The sequence below is a fragment of the Colius striatus genome, chromosome 2 (assembly GCF_028858725.1).
Source record: "Colius striatus isolate bColStr4 chromosome 2, bColStr4.1.hap1, whole genome shotgun sequence".
NCBI classification, from domain to species: Eukaryota; Metazoa; Chordata; class Aves; order Coliiformes; family Coliidae; genus Colius; species Colius striatus.
Window position 1 is genome coordinate 47,802,561 of NC_084760.1, and position 24,507 is coordinate 47,827,067.

The following is a 24,507-nucleotide window of genomic DNA, read 5'->3' on the forward strand; positions in this document are numbered from 1 at the left end:
AGCCGAAAGAGGTACGGAGACATGGAACCTCGCAGGCCATTGTCATACAGTCAACGAACATCTGTTTTTATACATTTTTAGCCAGGGGAGAGCGCGAACGCAGTCCCCCACTACCACAAATTATGCAGTCGAGTTTCCCGCATTTGGGGAAATCGCAGGGGTCAGCACACCCGGAGTGCAAAGGATGAGCCTCGCCCTGGGAAAACCACCTGCCTGATCATGGTGTCTCCCCTGCCAGGTAAGTATGAGTGATTGTCCCCCACCGCCACGGCACACACGCGCGCACACACACACACCGCACGCCGACACAAACACCAACCAACCGCGCCACGCACGGCCCCGCGCGCCTCGACCCGCCGCTCCTCCGGCCCCGCGGCTCCCGCGCGGTGCCCGCACGCTCCGGTGTGCGGCGCGAGGCCGGTGCGGGAGTGTCCCGTGGTGCCGCGCGGGGTCTGCTCATCTGCATGGACACGCCCCCGCCGGCCCACCCTCGCTCTGCTCCATCTCCGACACAGGGAGCGGTAAATCATGGGCAGCGCGTTCACTGACGTCCCCCGCCAGCAGCCGACAGGGACCGGAGAGCCACCTTGCTCCGCCGGTAGCCACAACTCTGTCAGACACAGCAGTGGCCAGTGGTCACGGCAGTTCTCACATGCGTCAGTCGTGGCTCCATAATCCTCTCGCAAAGCCTGACCAGAGCTGGTGCCACGTATGCCTCCCCAGGGATGAAGTGCTTTAGAGAAGGGCATTTTCCTTTAAACGAAGACAAGGAGCCGAGTGTCTCGAGAAACGCTCTCTGGTGGGGAGAAGAAGGAGTTAACACCGAGGCCACGGTAACAGTGTTGGGGTTGGAATAACCTTGATGGTGTAAGCCCGACTGCTCTGTGTCCTTCCCGTCGGACCAGAGACTGATAAGGAGGGACCCTCCTGCCTCAGAAGGGGCAAAGGCTGATGGTGCAGCGTGAGCACAAAGTCAGCAAACGTCTGCAGTAACTGGAGGAAGGGAAAAGTGGCGGAGATACAGTCGCGACCGCTGACTGAATCGGGACCAAAACTGCCCGCCCGCCCCGCGTAAGGAGCACGATAACTAATTTACAGGGCAAGCTAAGCCAATTTAAATATAACTAACCAACAGAGGAAGGAATGCTAACAGCTGCCCAATGAGAGTAAATTTAGGCGGGATTATGCCAATCCTGTAACAGGATAAATACTTGAAAGTTCTTTCGTGTCTTGTGCTGACTTTGTGGAAACACCACCAAGCTCCCATCTTTGCTCAAATACGCACTAAAATCCTGCTCTATGCGTGCGTGTGTTGGCGTCTCGCCCTGCGGGTAAACGAGCCCACTTTTGGGACCACAGTGCCTCGAGAACGTCCCCAGTGAGCCCTGCTGCCTGCTTACCTTCGGGCGTCCGGGGAGGTCCGTCTCCAGGGCTTTTAAAAATGGCTTTATCCGGCACCCGCAGGGTAACGGTGGTAAAGTCAGGAAGTAAAGCAAAACAGAAATGTATTTGTACACAATAATGGTATGATTGGAATTGACAATGTGTTTTATTTACAGTCTCAGGATTAAAAAAAAATATAGCTTTTCTAAGTAGGGAAAGGGTTAGAGGAACGTTTCCTACACAGTACTGTTACAGATACACGATTATTTTAGTTAATAACTTTACATCACAATAACTAGTTAAGCACTTGGTAATAGTTCAATCAATTAGCTAAGCACTTGCAAATAGCTCAATCACCTACTGATTAAGTATTCATTTGAATCACATAAGGATCAAACTGCAAGAGTTACATACCACACCTGATAAGGACCTGTTCAGACAAGACCCTGGTATGTGACTTTGTTAGGTTACCTTAGCTGTTACTAAAACAAAGAGACTGAGATCTTTTCCAACCAATCACTATGATGTTGGTAATTTTATAATATTTAGGAACCAATCAAGGCAAAGGGCAAACTAAGAGACAGACATTTTATGCATGCTTTTGTTGGCAAATGTAGTTCTTTGTTTGAAGTGTATAAAACCCTTGAAAAGGATAACACAACGAAGCACGTTTGGAGGAGCTATCTCCCTTGTTTCCCAGCGCTGCATAACAAAGAAGTGCCTGCTTATCTGCATTCCTGTGTAGATAAGCGTTTCACGATTGCGGATCAGTCGAGAGTAGTGTAACTACTGCTTATTATTATTTGAAGTAACAGTTCAAAGTGAGTGTAATGATTACTTATTTCATAGAGGATGATGTTACTTCCCCATATCAATCGGAGCGAGATACTCTCAGCCCTGGAAGGTAACCCTCAAGGGAGGAATTCCCAGACACGCTAAAGGGAGGGTATATAGGAATCCTCCTCCCTCAGAAACGGGACTGGGCTTTTATAGAGTGAAGTGATTGACAGTCATGTGAACATGACTGAACATCCATCTGGTTTGTAGCAACAAAGTTATCTCGGAGATGTCTCTTTCACAGCCCACTGGTTCAGGAACGTTCTGTTCTCATCCTCCCCAGTTCCTGTTCGAGACAGACGAACCCGGCTACTCTGTATCGGCTTTGGCGGCTGCAGACAGCTCGACTCGCTCATCCGGTGCGGGCTCTCTTCCAAGTTCCACCAACATAGCTACATTCTGCGCTATACCCAAATCCAACATTCTCAAGTCTTCCTTTACACTTCAAAAGTCAGGGGAGAGCGCGAACGCAGTCCCCCACTACCACAAATTATGCAGTCGAGTTTCCCGCATTTGGGGAAATCGCAGGGGTCAGCACACCCGGAGTGCAAGGGATGAGCCTCGCCCTGGGAAAACCACCTGCCTGATCATGGTGTCTCCCCTGCCAGGTAAGTATGAGTTGCTGTACCGTACCGCCACGGCACACACCCGCGCACACACACACACCGCACGCCGACACAAACACCAACCAACCGCGCCACGCACGGCCCCGCGCGCCCCGACCTGCCGCTCCTCCGGCCCCATGGCTCACACACGGCCCCCGCGCGTGCCCGTGGGCGTCGCGAGGCCGGTGCGGGAGTGTCCCGTGGTGCCGCGCGGGGTCTGCTCATCTGCATGGACACGCCCCAGAAGTCACTGCCCCCCGACTCCCATTCCCCAGGCACCCTCCGCCGCACGCCTTTGTGGATCCCGCACCTGCACTGGCACCGGATTGGGATTGTTCTCATTTGCAATCCCTCCCCCTGGCACAGGATCCTCCCAGAGCTGCAGGCGACTCTCAGTCCCACCCGTGCCCTCAGTGGGTCACATTGGGATGGCTGCTCTCTCTTCATGGGCTGCAGAGGGGTGTCCAGTCCGATACTCCTCCTCCTTTCCTCCTTCTCTTACTAAGGAGTCCACAAAAACACCTCCATTTTGTCTCATCCTTTCATCTCCCCCTACAAACTGCAGATTTACCTTTTTAAATAGTGGTGGTAGAGGTGACAGATTGGCCAGGCTGGGCCAGAGGTGGGTCCAATTCAGAGCCAGGGGAATCCTTGAGAACTGCTTACATGGCTGCACTGCATCTCCCTGCGACTGTTACTAAGCAAAAAGTGGCTCTACACAAACCCATCACAGACAGTAACCCCTAGTGCCGGTACAAGGGAGATCTGGGTGTTGACAGCAGCACAATGGGCACAACTTGGTGTGAAGGAGTCAAGCCACAACCACACAGTGCCAGCCAAATGTCCCCCATGCTCTCCATGGGGAATGGGAAATGCCGACACTTGTGGCACACCAGACCCAGCAGTCCCTGCCTGTGACCCCATGGGCCCTTGTGCCCTTTGGCACATTCCAACCCATCCCTCATTCCTCTCCTGGTATTTGGACCTTGCTGCTTGGCCTTGCAGACCTTGACCAACCATGAGGAGCTGAGAAGCGCTTGGACTTGGAGACTGTCAGGGATCATGCCATCGAGCAGTAGGAGTGGTGACAGGATAGGGGGACCGAGCAGATATGGATCTTGACCTCCCAGAGCACTGGGGGCTCTTTTACCACCACTCCTGACCAAAAGATGAAGGTAGTAGGAGTCTCCACACCTCAAGGGGTGATGTGGCAGGAAAGCAGTGAGCACATCATGGGACTTCTCTGGCCCTCCCCAGTAAGAAACATAAGTAAGAGCCTTAGCATGTCAGCAAAATTTAATTAGCCTATAAATCTAACTAATGTTATTAATTTTCGGGTGAACTATCTGGAAAGAGCAGGTGGTGGCTGCAGCCTCCCCATCTGCCCCCACCCCCGCAGAGCTGCCAGCGCTGGGCAATGAGGTCATTGCCACTCCCGATTGTGCGCGTGCAGCCGTGGGCACTCTGACATCTACCCGCGGGAAGTTGCGACAAGACGGGTCTGGCCTTTCCCCACGCGCATCGAGCCCCGCACCTCCACAGCGAGTCCCTACCCCCGAAACAGGAGCGGGGCCTACAGGGCAGGAGCAGAGCTAAGCCGCACAGGGGCGTGTCCATGCAGATGAGCAGACCCCGCGCGGCACCACGGGACACTCCCGCACCGGCCTCGCGACGCACACGGGCATGCGCGGGCACCGCACGGGAGCCGCGGGGCCGGAGGAGCGGCGGGTCGGGGCGCGCGGGGCCGTGCGTGTCGCGGTTGGTTTGTGTGCATGTCGGCGTGAGGTGTGTGTGTGTGCGCGGGTGTGTGTCGGGGCGGTGCAGAAGACACACTCATACTTACCTGGCAGGGGAGACACCATGATCAGGCAGGTGGTTTTCCCAGGGCGAGGCTCATCCTTTGCACTCCGGGTGTGCTGACCCCTGCGATTTCCCCAAATGCGGGAAACTCGACTGCATAATTTGTGGTAGTGGGGGACTGCGTTCGCGCTCTCCCCTGGCTTTCGCTGTTCAAAAGCAGAAGATGCGTTGTGCAGGAGGATTCCTCTGAAGCAGCTGAACCTCCAATTTCAATGCTATGGCCTCCAAGACAGCAGCAGCGGCTCCTGTGATACGGCCGCCCGTGGAAGGTGCGGGTGGCGGGTGGCGGGAGCAGACAGGCTCTGACAGGCTCTGTGCCCATCGGGAAGGGCGGGAAGGCTGCGCCGTGTCACGCAGCGCCCGGGGCCCGGCGGCTCCCGCACCTCGAGGCGCTCGGGACAGAGACTTTCGGCACTATCCAGGGACATTTTAACTGCCCGGACTGACGGAGGTGGCACATGCGCGGGGAGAAGGGAGGGAACAGATCGGCACCGCAAACTCTCGCTCCGCGGCAGCGGCGCTCACGGGCCAGGGCCGCACCCGAACGGCGATCGCGTACCGGGACGAGGGGACGGGACCCTCCGGGCTGCGGCACCACCGTCCTCGGCGAGACGGCCCCACGGGCCTTGCTGCAGCCCGGAGACGGCGTCACAAGCACGACTGGCAACTAGCCGAGCTGTGCCCGGGGCTCAAACCCGCGGGGCGGGTTTGGGGAACGGCCCTCGGACATCTCGGGGCGGCCTCAGCACGCGCCGCCTGTGCCCGGGAGGCAGCGTCCACGTCTGCCGCTGGCGCTGGGCACGGCATCCCTGCAGAGAGGCTCCCGCCTTCCCAGCCTGACCCTCGGCTGTGACCCGCCCCGTCACGGGACGTGTCAGCGCGCCGACGTAAATGATCCACAGCGGCACGTCTCCGGTGGCACTGGCCCTGCCTGAGCGGGTCTGTGCTGTGGGAGAGCAGGGCGAGACGCCGGCCCGGCCTCCACAGGCATCGGGCGCCATTTGAACCAGTGGCTGCGTTTTTAAGTGCGATCCCAAGGGAGGAACTTCACACATCATTGTCCAGATGTAAACGAGATCAAAGGCTTCCGCTGTTCCCACCTTATCCGCCGGAGGGATGTACGGAGCTGCCCGCAGAGCCCGAGCGCGCGGTTGGGGTCGAGCTACCGCTTCTCGTCAGGAGACAGCGTGGGCTCCGGCTGCAGTCGGCCGGTGCTCGGTGGTCGTGGGAGCGAGCCGCGGGAAGCAAAGCCGGGCAACCGCCCCTTCAGGCGCTGCTCTCCCGACGGCCTCACACGGGAGGGGCCAGCAACGGGTCAGGGCAGGTCCCTCCATCGGGGACCGAAAGGTACAGCGGGACAAAGTCCCAGACACGCGTCGGGACCTCATGACAGCCGAGCGGGTCCCTGCGACGTGCGGCGCGTCCCGTTCCGGGGGGTCAGCCGCGGTGACTGCAGGGGGCCCCGCTGACGTCAGCCTGCGGTGACCGGGATCAACGCGACAGGATCAAGCACAGTCGTTACACGATCAAGAAACACGAACCAATCCTTTCCGTTAATCATTTCCCGAGTCTGCTTTTGAACAGCGAAAATCAGGGGAGAGCGCGAACGCAGTCCCCCACTACCACAAATTATGCAGTCGAGTTTCCCGCATTTGGGGAAATCGCAGGGGTCAGCACACCCGGAGTGCAAGGCATGAGCCTCGCCCTGGGAAAACCACCTGCCTGATCATGGTGTCTCCCCTGCCAGGTAAGTATGAGTGTGTTTTCCGCACAGCCCCGACACACACCCGCGCACACACACACACCGCACGCCGACACAAACACCAACCAACCGCGACACACACAAGCCCCGCACATCCCCAGAGACCCCCGACCCGCTGCTCTTTCGGCCCCGCGGCTCCCGTGCAGCGCCTGCATGTGCCTATGTGCGGCGCGAGGCCGGTGCGGGAGTGTCCCGTGGTGCCGCGCGGGGTCTGCTCATCTGCATGGACACGCCCCTGCGCACGGCCCCGCCCCCCGCCTGTCCCGGTCTCGCTGCGCGCCACGGCTCCAGCGTAGTACTCTGGGTGCGGGCAGTAGCAGGAGCTCTTCTCCAGCGCTGCCTAAAGCTGGGGCAGTCTCCGGTCTCGCCCTGGCTCCTGCTCCAAGAGTCCCGCAAGGCACACAGGTCCCCACCCTGCGGGCCAGGAGCCTGAAGCACGGCTGCCAGCCCGCATGTGGGAATGACTCGAAAGACACACAGACAGGGTGTCATGGGCTTTATTACTTCCCAGCCTTCTCAAGGTAATACAGGCTCCAGTGTTCCCTGGACATAGAGCCTTCCCACAGCCCTGCTCAGTGGGTCTTGGCTTTCCGGCGCTGAGTTCCCCACAGCAGCAGAGACAGGGACAGGGTGATGACTCCCAGTACACTGCAGAAAAGCAGCACGGGGAACGTGCCCTGCAAGAAAGCAGTAGTGACTGGCACTGCCCCCACCGCCCCCTGCACCCCACACTGCTCCAGTGCGGGCCAGGCGGCACTCAGAGCGGGGTGGGCCTGGCCTGTGTGTGCTCACCTCACGTAGGCACTTGTAGCCATGGAAGGGGCTGTTGCAGAGGCACTGGATGAGGCCGGGGCCATCTGGTGCACAAGCAGCATTCTCAGGGCATGGCCAGGCTGGGGAGCAGAGTGGGGAGTTCATGGAGCCAGGCCAAGGCTAGACAGCCCCGCTGGCACCCAGTGCCAGGCATATGTCCCCCCAGTCCCCACCATACCGAGCTCCTGGGAGCTGTTGCAGGGGTTCCTCTGGCCCTGGCAGAGCCGGTCATTCTCACCCATTGTCACGTTCTCCCAGGCGCTGCTCCCACCTGGGCACTCCAGCGTCAGTGGCACCGCACTGGGGAGTAGAGCTCAGCACCCAGCATCATGGCAGCACCCAGCACCACTGAAGCCCACCCTGTCATTCTCTCCCCCTAGCCTTGGTACTCACAGGCGCTGCAGGTGGGTGTAGCCCAGGAAGGAGTTCCTGGGGAGGGACATCAGGGGGTTGTCTGTCAGGTCCCTGCAAACATGCACATGGACTTTTTCAGCAGGGCTGCTTTCAGCCTGCCACCCACAGCCTCTGCTGATCCCCGGGCTGCCCAGACCCAGATGCAGGACCTAGGAGCTTCCCCACACCTGCCCAGGGCCCTGGGGATGCCAGTTCCCCCCAAAAATTCAATTGTAACATGCATCTCAGCATGGTCACAGACATTGAACAGCACCGGTCCCTACGCAGAGCCCCAAGGGACGCTGCCTGTCACTAGGACACCCCAGCTGTTGTCACGGATGCCACGTGGGTGTTGCAAAGGCCTTACAGATGCCCAGGTACGTGATACCCATTGCTCCACCAGCATGGTCCCTCTACTGTAGAAGGCCACTAGGCCAGCCTGGAACAATTTGTCACAGATGAAGCCATGCTTGCTATTACTAGCCACCTCCCTGTCACCCATGTAGAGTTTCCAGGAGGACCTGCTCCCCACTCTGACCCAGTACAGGGCTGAGGCTGAGTGGCCTGTGGTTCCCAGTGTCTCCCTCCTTTCAGAAACAGGGGCAACGTTTTACTTTTTCTAGTCCCTGGGGACTTTCCCCTGACTGCCACAATGCTCAGACAGGGCAGAGAGTGGCTGGTGCCACAGGACCTGGGGATGGTGGGGCACAGAGACAGGAGGACACTCAGGCAGGGCTGTGCTAGCCCATGGGAACCCTCAGGGGGTGTCCCATAAGACCTACTCCAGCCTGGCTCAGTCCCTTGTGGGGAGCAGGAGAAAGCACGAACTAGCACAGAGACTCACAGGATGATGACAGCGGTGGCTTCAGCCAGCTCCAGGGGTAGGCTGTGCAGGGAGCAGTTGCTCAGGTCCAACCTGGGAGTGGGCAGAGGTTGGGGGGCAGGGATAGCAGCACTTGGCACCTCCCACAGCCCCATTCTACATGTCTCCTGCCCATGCCCCCCCCTCCATTCTCCCAGCCCCCTTGCATCACCCATCACCCAACATTCACCCGGTTACCCCTTGTGCCAGATATCCTTCTGCACCCAAGCACCCTCATCATGTTTCCCCTGACTCCCCCTGTGCCCTCAGCCCACCCTTGCCTCGCCCCCGTGCACCACCCTCTCCCGTGACCTACCCCAGCCCCGTCCCATTCTCCGTTGTCCCCGTACCCGAGAAGACGCTCCGAGGATGCTCCCCGTTGCCGGCAGCAGCGCCCGTCACTCTCGGTGCCAGCCTGGGACGCGCAGTATTGGGCCACGATGGAGCCGTTCCGCGGCGGCCCCGGGCAGCGTCCGCACACCTGGGGCGGGGACGTTCGGCGGGAACCGGGCAGCACCGGCAGCCCTGACCCCCGGCATTTGTATCCTGGGTATCCCCCTGACCCCCGGGCTACCCCTCCCAGCCCTGACTGCCAGAGCCACTCGAGTGGGCACTCGCCGTCCCCTGGGCATTCCCATCCTGGGCGCTTCCCGACCGCCGGGAGCCGGAAGCACCCTCCGACTACGGGCACCCCCAATTTCCCACATCCTCGAATCCCCCGACCCCGTCAGACCCGGTCCCTCCCCCGGTCCCCGCCGCTCACCGCCGCGCCGCGGGCGGCCCACGGCAGCAGCAACAGCAGGAACGCGAAGACACCCATTGCCCCACCGCCTCCCGCCTCCGCGCCCCCTCCCACTCGGGGCTCTTCCGGGACCGCCCCGCGCCGCCGGACACGTCCGGTGCGATGGCGCCCCCTGTCGGGCGCGGCGAGGAGCACCGGGCGGCGCTGTCCCGGTGGGTCGGACCGGACCGGATCGGACCGGGGCCGTCCCGCCATCCTCACTCCTCTCAGGCACGGCCGCGGGACCAGCGCTGCGGCCCCGGCCTCGGCCCCGGCACGGGAAGGGCCGTCTGCGGGGCGCCGGCGGAGCCACTTCGGGGCTGCGGGCGGGACACGGCGGGAGGCCCCGACCGTGCCCTCCCCCTGCCCAGGGCCGGTTGCCCTCTGGACTCGGTGCGCGGCCGCGGTGGCCCCCCGCGGCGACGCGGCGCAGGGGCGAGGTGACCCGCCACTGGCGGCGGAGCGCGGCCGGCGCCGGGGCGGCTGCGCCGGCCCCAGGTGCTCCGTTCTCCCCTGTGGCGGGGGCGGCGGCGGCTGACTCCTCCGCGCGCGCGGGGGCCGGTCCAGGCGGAAGCGCCTCCATACGTCTTCAGCGCGCGCGGCCGGTTGTCAGGGAGGCACGTGGGCCGCGCTCCGCCGCACCGGTCGCCGCCGCCGGTGAGTGTCAGTCCGGGGCCACCGGGGACCCTCAAGGTCACCGCCCGACCTCGGCTCCGGACCGGCCTCGCCGGGCTCGGGCCACGCGACGGGGCCGTTGTGCGGGGCCGCTATCGGGCGGGCTTATCCTGCGACCGGCTGCCAGCGGCCACACTGAGGCTCCGGGATGCCGAGGTCACTGCGGGCAGCGGGGGCGAATGGGGCCGAGGAGCAGAGCCGTGGGCAGGGGGGCCCCGGCGGCCCGGGGAAGGGGAGGGGGGCTGTGGCCAGGGGACACAGGAGCCGGGCACCACGAGCGGCGTCACGGAGGACACGGGGCAACAAGGAAGGGGGCAGCGGGGGGACAGGCATGCCAGGTCTCGAGTGGGTCACGGCCGACACAGCGGAAGGGCAAAGCGAGGGCCGGGGAAGCGGGGCCACATACCGGGGGCGTGGGACACCGGCGGGCGGGGCGGCAGGGGTCTCAGGCAGGGTCACCGAGGGCAGGGAACGCTGGAGCTGTGGAGGGGGTGGGGGGGACGCTGGGGCCGGGGATACGGGCAGTTCGGGGCAGCGGGACCTCAGGCGGGGTCACCTGGGGACAGAGAGAGAGGCCTTGGGCCGGGAACGCCCGGGCTGGAGGCAGCGGGGGCTCAGGGACACCGAGGGGCCCCTGGAGCATGGAAAGCCTTGGGGCTGCGGTGCCGGTTCGGTGGCTCATCCCGTGTTTAGTCTCTAGGGTGGAATGCGGTGGGGTGACCTTGGACCCTGCCTATGTGCCATGCCGCTGGGGTGGTGTCCCAGTCAGGACGGTGTGCAAGGCGGGGAGGCTGCCCTCTCACCCCTTTCCCTCCCGCGTAGTGCTGACAATGCCCCATGCCAACACAGCCGCCCGTGGCCCCCACAGCAGGCAGGCCCGGGCAAGCTATGCCAGGGGCAGGGGTGCCTGGCGTGGGCCAGTGTAATAATCCCCTCAAGCATGACTCGGGCAGGCATTCCTCATGGGATCACGATGCGCAGCGCCCACCCCCCTGCCTGCCCCTCACCCCTGGCAGCCTGCCTTTGGTCTCCACGTGCCCTGTGCTGGACTGTAGCAGCCCTAACGCTGCCCCGTGGACACGGCAGCCTGGAGTCCCTCTGCATCCTGCACCTGCCAAGCAGCACTTGCTACTCCCAGCTCCCTGCAGCCTCCTCCTCACTGGTGGAGGCAGAGCAGGGAGTCTGTGCTCATGCCTTCTCCCCATCCCTCTCCTGGAGCTGCCCGGCCACCTCCCTCCCTCTGCTGTGTATGGAGCTGGGGCTGGGGCTCAGCGTGGGCCGCTGTGGATGTTCCTGTGAGTGGGCCTGAGGGTGCCAGGTGCCAGCGGTGGCTCTGAGGCTGGAAACCTCTCCACTCTCTGTCTCTTTGTTACTGGCTCTCTGGGGTGTGTGTTGTGGGGTCACCCTGCCCACCCTCCGCTGAGATGAGTGAGGTTCAAGGGCTCCGCCTGCGTCTCCTCGGGCTTCGCTGCCCGTCTGCCCTCCCCAGCCCTGTCCGCGGCTCCTGCAGGGCCGGGGACTGATGGGGCCGGTCCCGCAGGATGAGCGCTGCGGGGGCTGCCGCCGCGGCGCTGGCGGATCTGTGCTGGTCCTGGGGGGGCTGTGCCGGGTTGGGCTGTACCGGCTGGCTGGCGCCAGGGCCGGGGCCGTCCCGCTGGGCTTGGCGGGGCTCTGGCACCGGAGGCGGCTCTGCGGGGCTTGGCGGGGCTGCGCGGTGGCGGGGCGGTTGGGTCGCGGCGGGCTGAGTGCTGGCGGGCTTGGCGGGCTGTGGTGCACCGGGGGCGGTGCGGCTGGGTTCGGCCGTGCGGGGCCGGTTCTGCCGGGCTCGGCGGGGCTGGCAGGGCTTGTGGTGCCAGGGTCCTGGGCGCGATTGTTGTTGCAATCACAGCCTCGGAGCTCTTTGGAAGAGACACCTGTTTCCTTTGGCGGCGGCAGGTCAGGAAGCCGGAGGGGGGGGGTGGACTCCGCGGTGCCGAGCCCAACCCAGAGGGAGGAGGAAGGCTGAGGGGCTGAGCAGCCTCACCTCCCCCGCGCCGGGTCCTTGAGGCTGAGACAGGAGCGGGCGAAGGTCTCGGCAGCATCTGGTGCAGCTCCTGGCGCGGGACATCGGCACTGACACCCATCGCTCCTCCCACAGCTCCAGGTGCCGGGGAGATGCCGGGGAGGACCCAGTGGCAGGGCGGCTGCCAGGGCTCGTTGTGCCCATGAGGCTGCCAGGGCAGAGCCGGGGCAGGCGGCCGGGCAGCGGCAGCTCCGGCAGGGCAGCAGCAGCGAGAGACGCTCACCATGGAGTTCACGGTGATCGACTACAGCATCTTTGCGTTGCTGCTGGTGTTGTCGTTGGCCATTGGGCTTTTCTATGCCCTGAGCGGAGACCGACAGCGCACAGTGCAGGAATTCCTCCTGGCCAGCCGCAACATGGGCTGCTTTCCTCTTGCCCTCTCCTTGCTGGCCAGTTTCCAGTCGGCTGTGGCCATCCTGGGTGCACCAGCCGAGATCTACCACTTTGGCACCGAGTACTGGTTCCTCGGCTGCTCCTACTTCTTGGGACTGCTCATTCCGGCTCACATCTTCATCCCCATCTTCTACCGCCTGGGCATCACCAGCACCTATGAGGTGAGTGGGACGTGCAGGTGGGCACGTGGCCTTGGGGGATGAGCTGTCAAAACTGGATGAGCCCAGTTTTGGCTCCCAGACCCTCACTGCCCCTGTCGCAGTGCTCAGCCTGCCATGCCCCACAGACCTGCCCGGCTTGTCCAGCATCTGTCCTGGTCCTGGGCACCTCACTGGCCCTGGTCTCAGTGGTGCTGGGACAGAGCTGCCTGGCCCCTCCATTCCCCCACTGCCATGGGGGGACATGGGGGACACAGGGGACACCTCCCCCACTCAGGAGCCCACACCCAGTCAGGACAGTGCCCTGACACGTCTCCTCCGCAGTACTTGGAGCTGCGCTTCAACAAGACAGTACGGATCTTTGGCACTGTCACCTTCATCTTCCAGATGGTGAGCAGGGCAGGGGGCTGGGAGGGCACAGGGAGGTGCACAGGGCTGTACATACCCATGTACATAGCAGCACTGCTTTTCCCGGGGGCCTGAGGGGGCACAGAGCCATGCAGGGCTGCAGTGCTGCTCTCCCTGGGAGGGGCACAGGGTGGGGGGCACAGCTGCAGCGCTGCTCTCCCCACAGGTCATCTACATGGGCGTGGTGCTCTACGCGCCTGCACTGGCTCTCAATGCAGGTAAGAGGGGCTGAGAGTGGGCAGTGACACTAAGAACCATGTCATGCATTGGGGGAGCTGCTGTCTCCCTGCTCATTCATGGCCTCTGCTGCTTCCAGTGACAGGCTTTGACCTCTGGAGCGCAGTGCTCACCATAGGGTTGGTCTGCACCCTGTACACTACACTGGTGAGTTGCTGCCTGCTGTGGGGCCAGGGGGCTCACCGCTGCCTGGCTAGGGGCATCCTGAGTCCCCCCCCCCCGGGCTGTGGTGACAGATGCCGTGGCTCTGCAGGGCGGGTTGAAGGCCGTCATCTGGACAGACGTCTTCCAGACGCTGGTGATGTTTGCGGGGCAGCTGGCTGTGATCGTGGTGGGTGCTCAGCGAGTGGGCGGCATGGCTCGCGTCTGGCACGTGGCAGAGCAGGAGGGAAAGATCTCGGGCATCGAGTGAGTGATGTGGCCTTGTGCTGAGACACCCGTGCCCACTCAGGGTTGGGCACCCCACCTCATGCCATGGGGAAACGTGGGACAGCCGGGGGTGGGGGAGAGGGACCCTGGGATGGCAGGGGCAGGGGAGGCTGTCCACGCTGCCCCCTTTGCCATGCCCAGTGCCGTGACCCAGCAGGGGCACGTCTCCGCAGCCTGGACCCTGACCCCTTCAAGCGGCACACCTTCTGGACCCTGGCCGTGGGGGGTGTCTTCATGATGCTATCGCTGTACGGCGTGAACCAGGCACAGGTGCAGCGGTACCTGAGCGCCCGCAGCGAGCTGGAGGCCAAGCTGTGAGTGGGGCTGGGGATGGAGTTCCGCGGCTGGGCCGGGCACCCTCACAGTCTCTGATGCCCACCTGGCGCCCACAGCTCCTGCTACGCCGTCTTCCCCTGCCAGCAGATCGTCCTCTGCCTCAGCTGCCTCACTGGCCTCGTCATGTTTGTTTACGACCGGGAGCACCCACTGGCACCCACCCAGGGCCCCATCTCCTCCGACCAGGTGGGTGGGTGGTTGGTGAGGGTCCCCCCACCGCAGCCTATGGGGCTGGACCTGAGCCCCAGCCCAATGGGCACTGATTCCCCTACCACAGCTGGTGTTGTACTTCGTGATGGACGTGCTGCAGGACCTGCCGGGGCTGCCTGGGCTCTTCATTGCCTGCCTCTTCAGCGGGTCCCTCAGGTGAGTCGGTGACCCCAGAGCTGGAGGCAAGGGAGGCTGGGGAGGTCTTGGCTGAGCCTATTCTGTCTCACTTTCCTCCTCAGCACCATCTCCTCTGCCTTCAACTCATTGGCCACGGTGACGATGGAGGACCTGATCCGTCCCTACTTCCCTGGGCTGTCGGAGTCACGGGCCACGCTGTTTTCCAAGCTGCTGGGTAAGTAGGGGGGCTGACAGTTGCAGCTGACCCCTTGGGGGCACGGGCGTAGGCACTTCAGCACCTCTGTGACTCCCTCCACTATTCTCCCCAGCCATGGGTTACGGACTGCTGTGCCTGGGGATGGCCTACGTGTCCTCCATGCTGGGCCCTGTGCTGCAGGTAGCGGGGAGCATGCGGGACCCTTGGCTTGAGAGCACGATGGGGGTGCAAGGGGATCCTGAGTGCTGGGGCGCTGAGTACCATGTCTTTCCAGGCAGCCATCAGCATCTTTGGGATGGTGGGGGGTCCGCTCCTGGGGCTCTTCTGCCTGGGCATGTTCTTTCCCTGTGCCAACTCTACGGTAAGTGACAGCCCAGCCCAGCCGGGGACACAGACCCCATAGTAGGGGCAGTGCCAGGGGGCCTGGAGTTCAGCCAGGGGTCAGCAGGCTTCCTCTGCCCTGGCACAGGGTGCCGTCATGGGGCTGCTGGCGGGTCTGGCCATGGCCTTCTGGGTGGGCATCGGCAGTCTGTTGAGCAGCACAGGAGCAGCCGGGGGGAGCTCCCTGCCCAACAGTACTGCAGTCCCACCTGCTGGAAACCTCACCACCATCCTCGCCACCACCCTGCTGACCCCCACACCGGCTCCACAGAGGTGAGCAGGACAGGACAGGGGGCTCGGAGCTGGGGCGCTGTGGGACAGGAGGTGCTGCTCTGTCCCCCCCGCCTCACACCCATCTCCACAGCCCCACAGGGCTGCAGAAGTTTTACAGCCTCTCATACATGTGGTACAGTGCCCACAATTCCACTACTGTCATCCTGGTGGGGCTCCTGGTCAGCCTGCTCACTGGTGAGTGCGGGGCGGTGGGGGCCAGCAGCAGCTCCCCTCCCACCCCACTCACCCTCCCCTCTGTCCCCCAGGCCCCACGCCACCAGCAGCCCTGGACTCACGCACTGTCTACCCTGTGCTGCCCCGCCTGCTCTGCTGCCTGCCCCACAAATACCAGCAGTGGCTCTGCTGTGGGCTGGGCATCCCTGTCCAGGTGAGCGGCCACGGCACCCAGGGGGTGGGGTGGGGGCTCAATGTTCCGCTTCCCCATGCTCCTTCTGCCCCTTACCTGCTCTGCCCTCTCAGGATGACAACCATGAGGACACTACAGTGAAGAGCAAAGATTTGGCCAATGGCCTGACCCCACCCCGCCCCAGGCAGCAGAAGGAGGAGGAGGGACAGGGGTACATCCGTGCAGTCACGGCCCCTGCCTATGCGCTGGAGGAGACTGCCTTCTGACCTCCCCCAGCAAGGGGATCTCAGCTGCCCGCTTCCCCAGTGCCTCTGACCCAGGGGTACCAACATCCATGGGGTGCTCCCATGCAACCAGGGAGGAGCTGGGTCCCTGCAAGGAATGGGGGCTACACCCCATGGGCAGCACTGGGCTGGCCTCAGGCCCTCTGGCATCCTAAGCTGACCAGCACCCCCCAGCTGGAGGGCTCTAGGATCACAGGTGCAGGGGTGAGCAGGAGCGGTGCTCTCTCTGCACTGGGCTGCCCCAGGCCCAGCCACGTGCCTTATGCACCGCTCCTGGGCCAGGGGCCACCCTGCATCCCCCTTCCCATCTCAGCCCCCCATAAGCTGTCTCAGTGTCCTGTGTCTCACCAATAAATGGTTCTGGAGTTCAGGTGTCAGAGTAGCCCCACCGCTGGGAGGCCAGGAGACATGAAAGTCTCCCCTCCATGTGTGTGGGGGGGCTGCTGTTCCCAGAGTGGGCACCTTGCCAAGCCAGGGCAGATTTATGGCAGCAGCCTTGGCCCTGGCTCCATTTCCCATGGCACGGCGCCAGTGGGGAGGCCCAGCTGGGGAACCCAGGTGAGCGCAGCCGGGAAGGGGCTGCTCCTGGGCTGGGAGTCACAGGGGCCCCACTCCCCACCCTTGGCACAGCCCCTGGGGGCCCATCCCACAGCCCCTGAGCAGCTGAGGAAAGAGGCGGGTGCTGGCTGCGGGTTTATTGCCCCCTTCTCCTCCCTCCCCAGGCCAGCTGCGAGGCCAACACTGGCTCTGCAGTGGTAGCTGTAACCAGAGCCCACCATGAACATCGCAGGGTGCAGGCAGGGGCAGCCCTTGCATGGGGTGGTGGTGTGGATCCATTGGCATCGCCCTCCCAGCCCCAGCTGTTGCCCCCAACCTACACCCTGGGGCACAGCCTCCACGTGCTGCCAAGGGAGCTCCCACAGCCACGGGCACCCCAGGAGTCAGTGGGGGCCTTGCCCCATTGCCAGCCCTGTATCCCAGCCCGTATGCTCCTGGCTGCCAGGGACTGCAGAGGCCGCGGGAGGAGCAGAGCCGCCCCCCCAGCAAGGGCCGGCATAGAGGTGGGAGCGCATCGGCCACTTCTGCAAGAGAGGAAAGAAGTCAGGGCTGGGGGAGGGCAGCCCTGCACGGGGGGACCCTGGGGCTGTCTGCAGGCGAGCAGGGGGATAACTCGGCACCCCGGGGCCCCCGGGGACTAGGTGCCATCACGCGGGGGGTTTGGGTGCCCCGGGTCTCACCTTCAGCGGGTATAGGAGCGAGCGTCTGCGGGGCGGGTGGGAGGGTGGGGGGGGTCCGCGGCCCAGTGCGTGGCTTAAGTGAGCGATGTGGCTGGTAGCCAGGAGGAGGACGTCGAGCTTGGAGAGCTTGGTGCCGGAGGGTACGGCGGGCAGGGCTGCCTGCAACGCCAGGAACGCCCTGCGCAGCGCCTGCACCCGGCTCCGCTCCCGTGCCGCGTTCTGGGGGCACGACGACCGCTGCGGAGAAAGGGGAGGCGGAGGCTGGGGCGGGCACTGTATTCTCAACGAGGACAGCACCCATCCTTCGCCTTTGCCCCTGTCGCTGGGGAGCTGGATAGACTCAGGACCTGGACCCAAGCGGTATCTGTGAGCCGGAGCCGTATCCCACCCACCCTCATCCCAGGGGACAGCCCGTGCCCTCCCCATCTGCACCCGAGCACAGTGCGCTGGTGTTGCCTGGCATGAAATCCCACTGCAGCAGGGCGAAGGCTGGCAGGCACACCCCAGGCATCCTCTGCCTGTGAAGTCTCACTGCTGTCCCATCTCCTTACCTGTCCCAGTGCCGAGGGGCTACCAGAGTGGGCAGATGAGGGCCTTGGGGTCCCGCCTGTGCCCCTTCCCTGGCAGCGCTGGGCACCTCTTCTCCCCCGCGAGCCGCGGCCGGCGTTGGCTGGGGAGTGGCTGTACATTGCGACCAGCCCCGCTGCGCGCCCCTCGCTGCCGCCTGCCCTTGTGCTCTCGGCCATGCTGGGCCCCACTGCGCCGCTCCTGCCCACGCTCCCACCACACGCCGGCGGCTTGCGATGCCCCGAAAAGTGCTGAGGTGTGTGTGTGTACGTGTGTGTGTGTGTCCTTCTGCCTCCCGTCCCATCCCAACCCGTCCCATCCCACGGCCTGGTCTGGGCGGGCGTCGCGCCTCCTCCTCCTTGGCACCGTGGGATGAGCAGGACGATACGGGGGCTGTGTCCCAGACGGACCCTCCTTCTCCTCCTCCTCCTCCTTTCCTCTACCCACCCCGCATCCACCCACGGGACCCAAACTCCCCTCCCCTCGCCCCTCACCCGACCCCACCAACCACGGAAACCCCACGGGAAGTCCCACGAAGCGGGGGGACGGGACACACGTGGATCGGGCCAAAACACCCACGTGGGGTCACGCTGTACCCAGACTGTCCATGATGGGGGACACGGGGATTGGGGGGGGGGGGGGGGGTTGCCCCGGGGCAGGCGCGCCCCCGCCCGCCCTCCGGCAGCACGCGCACGGGCACGGCGGGCGGAGGCGCGGCGAGGGGGCAGCGGGCGGGAGGGGGCGGGAGGGGGCGGGGTCTCGCCTCCTGACGTCAGCCGGCGTCACCGCGCGCTGACGTGTACGCGCGCAGCCATGGCGCCCAGGCGGCCGGCGGAGCTTTACCGGGCGCCTTTCCCCCTCTACACCGTCCGCCTTCACCCGCGGCGACCGCTCGCCATCACCGCCGGCGGCGGAGGGGCCGCCAAGACCGGGATTCGCAATGGCGTGGTGCGGGGGGGAAGAGGGGCGGGGGAAAAGGGTCAGTGGGGCGGAGGAGCGGGAGGATGCGGAGAGGGGAAGTGGGGCGTGGGGTGTGAGGCGGGGAGGTGTGGGGAGTGTGTGCCTGAGGGGCGGAGAGGGGAGGCAAGGGGTGGGGAAGGAGGCTGTGGGGTGCAGGATGGGGTTGGGGGGGGAGATGTGAGGTGGGAAGGAGGGATGTGAGGTGGAGTGTGAGAGGGCGTACAGGGTGTGAGGATGTGGGGCGGGGGGCGTGGAGGTGTGGGGCACGGGCAGGTGTGGGAAGGGAGGGTGGGTGGAGCTGAATGGGATGGGCAGGGGGTGGAGAGTGGGTGTCGGGTGCAGGGGGAGCATGAGGCAGTCTGGTTCGGTATAGGGATGATGGCAATGGTGGTGATGGGGCTATCTGTGAAGATGGGTCTGGGGCAAATGTGTGGGGCTGAGGAGTCTGAGCCCTCCTCCACTGGTATCCCACAGCATTTCTTGCAGCTGGAGCAGGTGGGGGGGCAGCTCAGCGCTTCCCTTCTGCACTCGTATGACACGGAGACGCGAGCCACCATGACCATGGCATTGGCTGACGACATCATTGCAGCAGGGCAGGACGCCGACTGCCACATCCTACGCTTCAGCCTGCGGGCGCCCGAGCCCGGACGGGATGGTGAGAGCCCCTGCTCTGCTGTGGGATATGGTGTGGGGGGCCAGGCTGCGCTTTAGGGCTGGGGCATTGCCCCCGGGGAGCCGTCTTGGGGGTCTGAGCCACTGCCCCGCCGCAGGCAGTGCAGACAAGGGGCTGCGAAAGCGGAAGGGCCCGGTCCCGGCGGCGCAGGGCGAGACGCAGCGGCAGACAAGCGAGGTGACAGTGGAGAGTCTGCACAGCGTCCGCACTGACTTCAGCCCCGACGCGCTGCAGAAGGCTGTGCGCTTCAACGCTGACGGCTCCCTGCTTGTCACCGGCGGCGCCGACGGCTTCCTGCGCCTCTGGGAGGTGGGTACAGGGGTGGCTGGAGTGGGGTGGGAGCACGTGTGTGGTGGGGAAGCCCCAGCACCCACATCAGCAGCACACATGGTTCTGTAGTGCTGCATCTTACTGAAATCTCCCACGGGCATCATGTCCGGGGCTGCTCTACCACTGCTCCCCTCTGCTCCTGTAGTTTCCCAGCATGAAGAAGACACTGGAGTTCAAAGCCCACGATGGGGAAATTGAAGACATCGCACTAGGCCCCGACAACAAGGTGAGTGCCGGCTGTGGCCCCAGCCCCCCAGGCAGAGCACACTTCAGACCCCCATGCTCTCCATGTGCAGGTGGTGACGGCAGGACGGGACTTCCAGTGCTGTGTGTGGCAGCGGGACCAGCTGGTGACAGGGCTGCACTGGAATGAGAACCTGCCCAGCATCCCTGACAAGGCGTATCGCTATCAGGCCTGCCGGTGAGTGAGGGAGCTGGAGGGGGACACCCCCCCCACCACTGCCCCAGTCCTGCCTTTGCCATGCTCTGGGCCAAGCTCTGGACCTGGGTGAAGGGAGGTGAGGGAGCTGGCAATATTCAGCCTGGAGGAGCCTGAGGGGAGACATGATCATTCTGCCAGTCCCTGATGGGAGGCTGTAGTGAGGTGGGGGTCAGTCTTTTTTTCCCAGTAATGAATGACAGGACAAGAGGAAACAGGCTCAGGTTGCCTCAGAGGAGGTTTAGATTGGAGCTGAGGAAGAACTTTTTCCCTGAGAGGGTTGTCAGCCCCTGTCCCAGGCTGCCAAGGGAGTTGGTGGAGTCCTCAACCCTGGAGCTATTGCAAAGCCATGTAGCTGAGCTGCTGAGGGACATGGGTTAGTGGTGGGCTTGGCAGCATGAGGGGAGGGGGTGGACTTGAGGAGCTTAAAGGACTTTTCCAGATGAAAATGATTATTTGAGGTGGGGAGGGGGCTGGGCCTCCCACCACAGCCCCAAGTGAAAGGGGGGGTGTTGGTGACAGCTGTAGAGGCCCACACCCCCTGTGCTGTCCTGGGCAGGTTTGGGACAGTGGAGGACAATGCCAGGGCGCTACGGCTCTACACTGTGCAGGTGCCCCACAAGCGGGAGCGCCGGCCACCCCCCTGCTACCTGACCAAGTGGGACGGGAAGAGCTTCCTCCCCCTGCTGACACGGCCCTGCGGCAGTGAGGTGATTTCCTGCCTCTCCATCAGGTACCTCAGGGCCCAGTGGGCAGGGGCTTTGCCAGCCCCCATTCACTATCCCATCTTCCTCACTCCTGTTTTCCCCCCTGCAGTGACTCGGGCACCTTCCTGGGGCTGGGCACGGTGACAGGCTCAGTGGCCATCCACATTGCCTTCTCGTTACAGGTGGGCAGGGGAGACTGGGGGGGTTCCTTAGGGCACAGGGGCAGCCCCTGTGATCCCCAGGGCTGGGCTGTCTCTCCTTACCTCCCCCTGCTCCTGCCCCACAGAGGCTGTACTATGTGAAGGAAGCGCATGGCATCGTGGTGACGGATGTGGCCTTCGTTCCTGAGAGCCAGCGCGGGCGGGAGCTGCTGGCGGGGAACGAGGCTGCGCTGCTGAGCGTTGCCGTCGACAGCCGCTGCAAACTGCACTTGCTCCCCAGCCGACGTAGGTTCTGGGTGCTGCTGGGGGCCACCACTGCCCCCTCCAGCACGTGGCGGGAGCCACAAGCACCTGTCCTCACCACACTGTCCTCTGCAGGTTCCCTCCCCATCTGGCTGCTGCTGCTGCTCTGTGCTGGGCTCATCATTGCTGCCATCCTGCTGCTGCAGTTTGCTTTCCCAGGCTTCCTGTAGGCTCCAGCCCACGGTGTGGGCTGGCCTCCCCCTCAACCTCTGCTGGGCCTCGGACCCCTACCCAGCAACAGACTGTGAAGCAGACGAGGGACCAGCCGTGGCCACCCTGCCCTGCTGGCACACGGAAGCGGACAAAGGGCCTGGGAGCCTGCAGGGCCCTGGCCTGGCAGGACTATGCCGGCTGTGGTGCGGGGCTGGCCCCGGGGCAGGGGGGTCCAACCAGCCCCCTGTCTCTCCACAGCCATTAAAACTGGAAGGCAAAGGCAGTGCTGTGCCATCTATGCTGCTCCCTGCCCACAGACACGTGGCTGCAGCAGCATGGGTTTATTATGGAGTCAGGCAGTTCCCTGCCCCACAGCCTCATCCCCGTCCCCCTCCAGCTGCTGCAGCTCCTCGCCGTGCTCGAAGACCGCGATGGTGAACTGGGCAAAGAGCCGCTCCATGAAGCTGCCAGGGCGTGGGCAGAGTCCCTCCAGGAAGCCGAGGTGGCCACCGTGGGCCGTCACCAGCAGTGCCACATGGTGCAGGCGCCAGGCGGCCTCCACGGGGATGGCTGGGCAACCACAGCAGGATGGGGTCAGTGGCCAGAAAGCCATGCCAGGCAGTGCCCCCCTCCAAAGCCCCTTGCTCACCATGCAGGGGAGAGAAGGGGTCATCGGAGGCATTGAGGCAGAGGACAGGCACACGAATGTAGTGCAGCCCATGAGCAGGGCTGGCTGCCTGATAGTACTCATGGCAGGAGCGGTAGCCAAAGGCTGGGGCTGTGTAGCGCTCGTCAAACTGGCGGATGGTGCGTGCCTGCCAAGGGGTCACAAAATGGTCAGGATTGGAAGGGACCTCGAAAGATGATCCAGTCCAACCCTGCCAGAGCAAGCTCTCCTACAGCAAGTCACACAGGAGCTCGTCCAGGTGGCTTTTGCATGTCTCCAGAGAAGGAGACTCCACAACCCATCTGGGCAGCCCGTTCCAGTGCTCTGGCACCCTCACAGTGAAAAACTTTTTATGTTTCTGTGGAACCTCTTGTGTTCCAGCTTGTACCTTTTGCCCCTTGTCCTGTCATTGGACATCACTGAGAAGAGCCTGGCTCCATCCTCCTGACACCCACCCTTTACATATTTGTAAACATTAATGATAATTGTTTGAGGGGCTTGACTTTGAACAGTGTGGCAGGGGACAGGTCCTACCTGTAGGACATGCTCCACGTCCACCTTCTCCCCGATGGCCGCCCTGTGCCTGTGCCAGCCTGAGGTTAGCAGCAGCAATGCTGCCAGTCCCAGGAAAGATATGTGTTTGTCCCTGTGCCCCTCACCCACCTGCTGACGAGGCGGCAGATGCCAGCAGTGAGCGGCCGGTTGAAGAGCAGAGCATTGATGGGCTGCTCCAGCGCCATGGCCGAGGCACCAGCATCCCAGCAGGGGCAGAGGGCCATGGCTGCCACCAGCCCTGCTGCCGGTCCCCGCCGCCCCAGGTAGTTCAGCAGCTGCATCCTGTGGCACGGCTGGTCAGGGGCAGCTACCGCACCACCATCCCAGCCCTGACTGCTGCCACCCATACCCGCCCAAGGAGACGCCAACAGCCATCAGTGGGGCCCGCGGGTGCTGGCGCTTAATGTGGGCGATGGCCGTCTCCAGGTCCTCAGTGTTGCTGGCGCAGAAGGTCCTGGGGGTCTGGGATAAAGTGTGGGGTGAGCAGCAGCCCAGGTGCTGCCCGGGGCAGGGGGATGGGGTATCACCCACCAGCAGCTCCTCGCCCCGGCAGCCACGGTGGTTGAGCACGACAGACCTGGGGGAGAGGGGAGGTGTGAGGGGCCGGTGGGGCTACGGCTGGCCCATCCCCAAGGCTCACCTGTAGCCAGCGCGGCCAGCCCGATGCACCAGGCCGAGTAGGTAACCGGCCTGGCTGCTGCCGGTGAGGCCCGGGAGCAGCAGGACGGTGGGACGGGCACATGGCTCCAGGTGCCGGTGGCTGCCTGTGTCCTCAGCCCAGTCGAGGATGAGCTGCCCGCCGTCGGGGGTGCGGATGGCCTCGCTGCGGGGGAGAGCGGCGGGTAGGTCGGTGGGGCAGCGCCCCGGGGGAACCGGGCCGGAGCCGTAGGCTCACCTGCGGTAGGAGACGGGGCGCCGGGCCGAGAGAAGAGCCCCCAGCACAGTCTGCAGGCGGCCCTCGAAGCACCAGGGTGTGGGGTAGAAGGTGTCGCCCACGGCAGGGCACCGACGCTGCAGGAAGGCACGGAGCTGCGGGCCAGCGGCGAGCAGCGGCCGCTGCGGGGCAGGGGTCAGCGGGGCCGCCCGGCGGGGCAGGGCGGGACGGGGCCGGCCCAGTGCCCCCCTGCCCCGCCCGCCCCGCGCTCACCCGCGGCACCCGCGCCCAGTAGTAGCCGAGGAGCGCCGCAGCGGCGGCCGCCAGCAGCAGCGGGAGCGTCGGGAGCGGGTCCGGGCGCGGCGGCAGCTCCGGGCGCGGCGGCAGCGGCCCCTGAACGGCCATAACCATCACCTCGCCCACGGGCGCCCCCGCCCGCAGCTCACTGAGCCCGCCCGGCGCTGGCCCCGCCCCAGGGCGGGCGCGTGTGGCGCCCGCGGCCATCTTTGAAGCGGGCAAAGGCGTAGGGTGCCGGTTAACCCCTGCGTTGCCGGTAGGGCGCGGCCGGAACCACCCCGAGGGGGAGGCTGAACCTCCCTCGGGAGAGGACAGGGGCGGATCCTGCGGGCGGGCGGGTCCAGCTCGGTGCCGGTGCCGGTGGACGTGTCGGCTACGTGGCCCGGGGAGGGGCAGGCGGCACCGAGCAGAGCCCAGACGTGGGAGCGGGGCAGGGTGAGTGGGCAGCGAGGGGATGCTTGGGAGCAGTGAGCAGTGTGTGTGTGCAGTGTGTGTGGCGTGTAAAGTGTGTGCAGTGCATCTGCGCAAAACTCTGGGTGATGCAGGACCCCCTCATGCTATCGCAGATGGCACCACGTTGAGTGCAAATCTGTGTGGGAGCAGGAAGGCTCTTCAGAGAGCCCTGGCCAGGCTGGAGCGATGGGCCGACGGCAATGGGATGAGGTTTAACAAGACCAAGGGCTGTGTCCTGCCCTTGGGCCACAGCGACCCCTGGCATCACTCCAAGCTGGGGCAGAGGA

The 24,507-nt window shown here is 64.2% G+C and overlaps 5 protein-coding genes, 1 long non-coding RNA gene and 4 other non-coding genes across 11 annotated transcripts; 3 read left to right on the forward strand and 7 right to left on the reverse strand.

The window, feature by feature from the left end:
- Nucleotides 1-74: 74 nt before the first annotated feature.
- LOC133624956 (uncharacterized) lies at nucleotides 75-1,456 on the reverse strand. Its single transcript, XR_009818213.1, has 2 exons — nucleotides 1,401-1,456; nucleotides 75-796 (listed from the first exon to the last, which is right to left on the reverse strand). It is a non-coding gene; the product is annotated as an uncharacterized LOC133624956 (long non-coding RNA).
- On the reverse strand, nucleotides 83-246 carry LOC133625034 (U1 spliceosomal RNA). The gene has a single exon (XR_009818335.1). It is a non-coding gene; the product is annotated as a U1 spliceosomal RNA (small nuclear RNA).
- A 1,216-nt stretch (nucleotides 1,457-2,672) lies between the features above and the next one.
- LOC133625030 (U1 spliceosomal RNA) lies at nucleotides 2,673-2,836 on the reverse strand. The gene has a single exon (XR_009818331.1). It is a non-coding gene; the product is annotated as a U1 spliceosomal RNA (small nuclear RNA).
- A 1,824-nt stretch (nucleotides 2,837-4,660) lies between these two features.
- LOC133625035 (U1 spliceosomal RNA) lies at nucleotides 4,661-4,824 on the forward strand. The gene has a single exon (XR_009818336.1). It is a non-coding gene; the product is annotated as a U1 spliceosomal RNA (small nuclear RNA).
- A 1,452-nt stretch (nucleotides 4,825-6,276) lies between these two features.
- LOC133625036 (U1 spliceosomal RNA) lies at nucleotides 6,277-6,440 on the reverse strand. Its single transcript, XR_009818337.1, has one exon. It is a non-coding gene; the product is annotated as a U1 spliceosomal RNA (small nuclear RNA).
- A 486-nt stretch (nucleotides 6,441-6,926) lies between these two features.
- ATRAID (all-trans retinoic acid induced differentiation factor) lies at nucleotides 6,927-9,527 on the reverse strand. The gene is made up of 7 exons (XM_061990135.1): nucleotides 9,279-9,527; nucleotides 8,866-8,996; nucleotides 8,498-8,569; nucleotides 7,654-7,725; nucleotides 7,439-7,560; nucleotides 7,240-7,340; nucleotides 6,927-7,124 (listed from the first exon to the last, which is right to left on the reverse strand). Exons 1-7 carry the CDS (start codon nucleotides 9,510-9,512, stop codon nucleotides 7,020-7,022), a joined length of 837 nt encoding a protein of 278 aa, XP_061846119.1. The 5' UTR covers nucleotides 9,513-9,527; the 3' UTR covers nucleotides 6,927-7,019.
- Nucleotides 9,528-9,789: 262 nt separating this feature from the next.
- SLC5A6 (solute carrier family 5 member 6) lies at nucleotides 9,790-16,213 on the forward strand. 2 transcript variants are annotated; one of them, XM_061989710.1, is made up of 16 exons: nucleotides 9,790-9,953; nucleotides 12,109-12,587; nucleotides 12,909-12,974; nucleotides 13,159-13,210; nucleotides 13,309-13,376; nucleotides 13,483-13,637; nucleotides 13,832-13,972; nucleotides 14,051-14,180; nucleotides 14,272-14,360; nucleotides 14,444-14,556; nucleotides 14,651-14,718; nucleotides 14,813-14,899; nucleotides 15,008-15,192; nucleotides 15,284-15,387; nucleotides 15,459-15,580; nucleotides 15,673-16,213. In XM_061989710.1, exons 2-16 carry the CDS (start codon nucleotides 12,258-12,260, stop codon nucleotides 15,823-15,825), a joined length of 1,863 nt encoding a protein of 620 aa, XP_061845694.1. In that variant the 5' UTR covers nucleotides 9,790-9,953; nucleotides 12,109-12,257; the 3' UTR covers nucleotides 15,826-16,213. The 2 variants fall into 2 exon arrangements, with proteins under 2 accessions (XP_061845694.1, XP_061845695.1); XM_061989711.1 differs by lacking the exon at nucleotides 12,909-12,974.
- A 571-nt stretch (nucleotides 16,214-16,784) lies between these two features.
- On the reverse strand, nucleotides 16,785-17,770 carry TCF23 (transcription factor 23). Its single transcript, XM_061989604.1, has 3 exons — nucleotides 17,633-17,770; nucleotides 17,082-17,318; nucleotides 16,785-16,925 (listed from the first exon to the last, which is right to left on the reverse strand). The coding sequence occupies exons 1-3, from the start codon at nucleotides 17,768-17,770 to the stop codon at nucleotides 16,785-16,787; spliced, it is 516 nt and encodes a 171-aa protein (XP_061845588.1).
- Nucleotides 17,771-18,458: 688 nt separating this feature from the next.
- PREB (prolactin regulatory element binding) lies at nucleotides 18,459-22,465 on the forward strand. Its single transcript, XM_061990550.1, has 9 exons — nucleotides 18,459-18,596; nucleotides 19,083-19,263; nucleotides 19,379-19,590; nucleotides 19,757-19,837; nucleotides 19,908-20,032; nucleotides 20,610-20,783; nucleotides 20,867-20,939; nucleotides 21,044-21,203; nucleotides 21,297-22,465. The coding sequence occupies exons 1-9, from the start codon at nucleotides 18,462-18,464 to the stop codon at nucleotides 21,389-21,391; spliced, it is 1,236 nt and encodes a 411-aa protein (XP_061846534.1). The 5' UTR covers nucleotides 18,459-18,461; the 3' UTR covers nucleotides 21,392-22,465.
- On the reverse strand, nucleotides 21,658-23,899 carry ABHD1 (abhydrolase domain containing 1). The gene is made up of 9 exons (XM_061990549.1): nucleotides 23,744-23,899; nucleotides 23,492-23,652; nucleotides 23,237-23,419; nucleotides 23,128-23,173; nucleotides 22,946-23,058; nucleotides 22,705-22,878; nucleotides 22,576-22,624; nucleotides 22,024-22,189; nucleotides 21,658-21,944 (listed from the first exon to the last, which is right to left on the reverse strand). Exons 1-9 carry the CDS (start codon nucleotides 23,879-23,881, stop codon nucleotides 21,727-21,729), a joined length of 1,248 nt encoding a protein of 415 aa, XP_061846533.1. The 5' UTR covers nucleotides 23,882-23,899; the 3' UTR covers nucleotides 21,658-21,726.
- Between the last annotated feature and the right edge of the window lie 608 nt (nucleotides 23,900-24,507).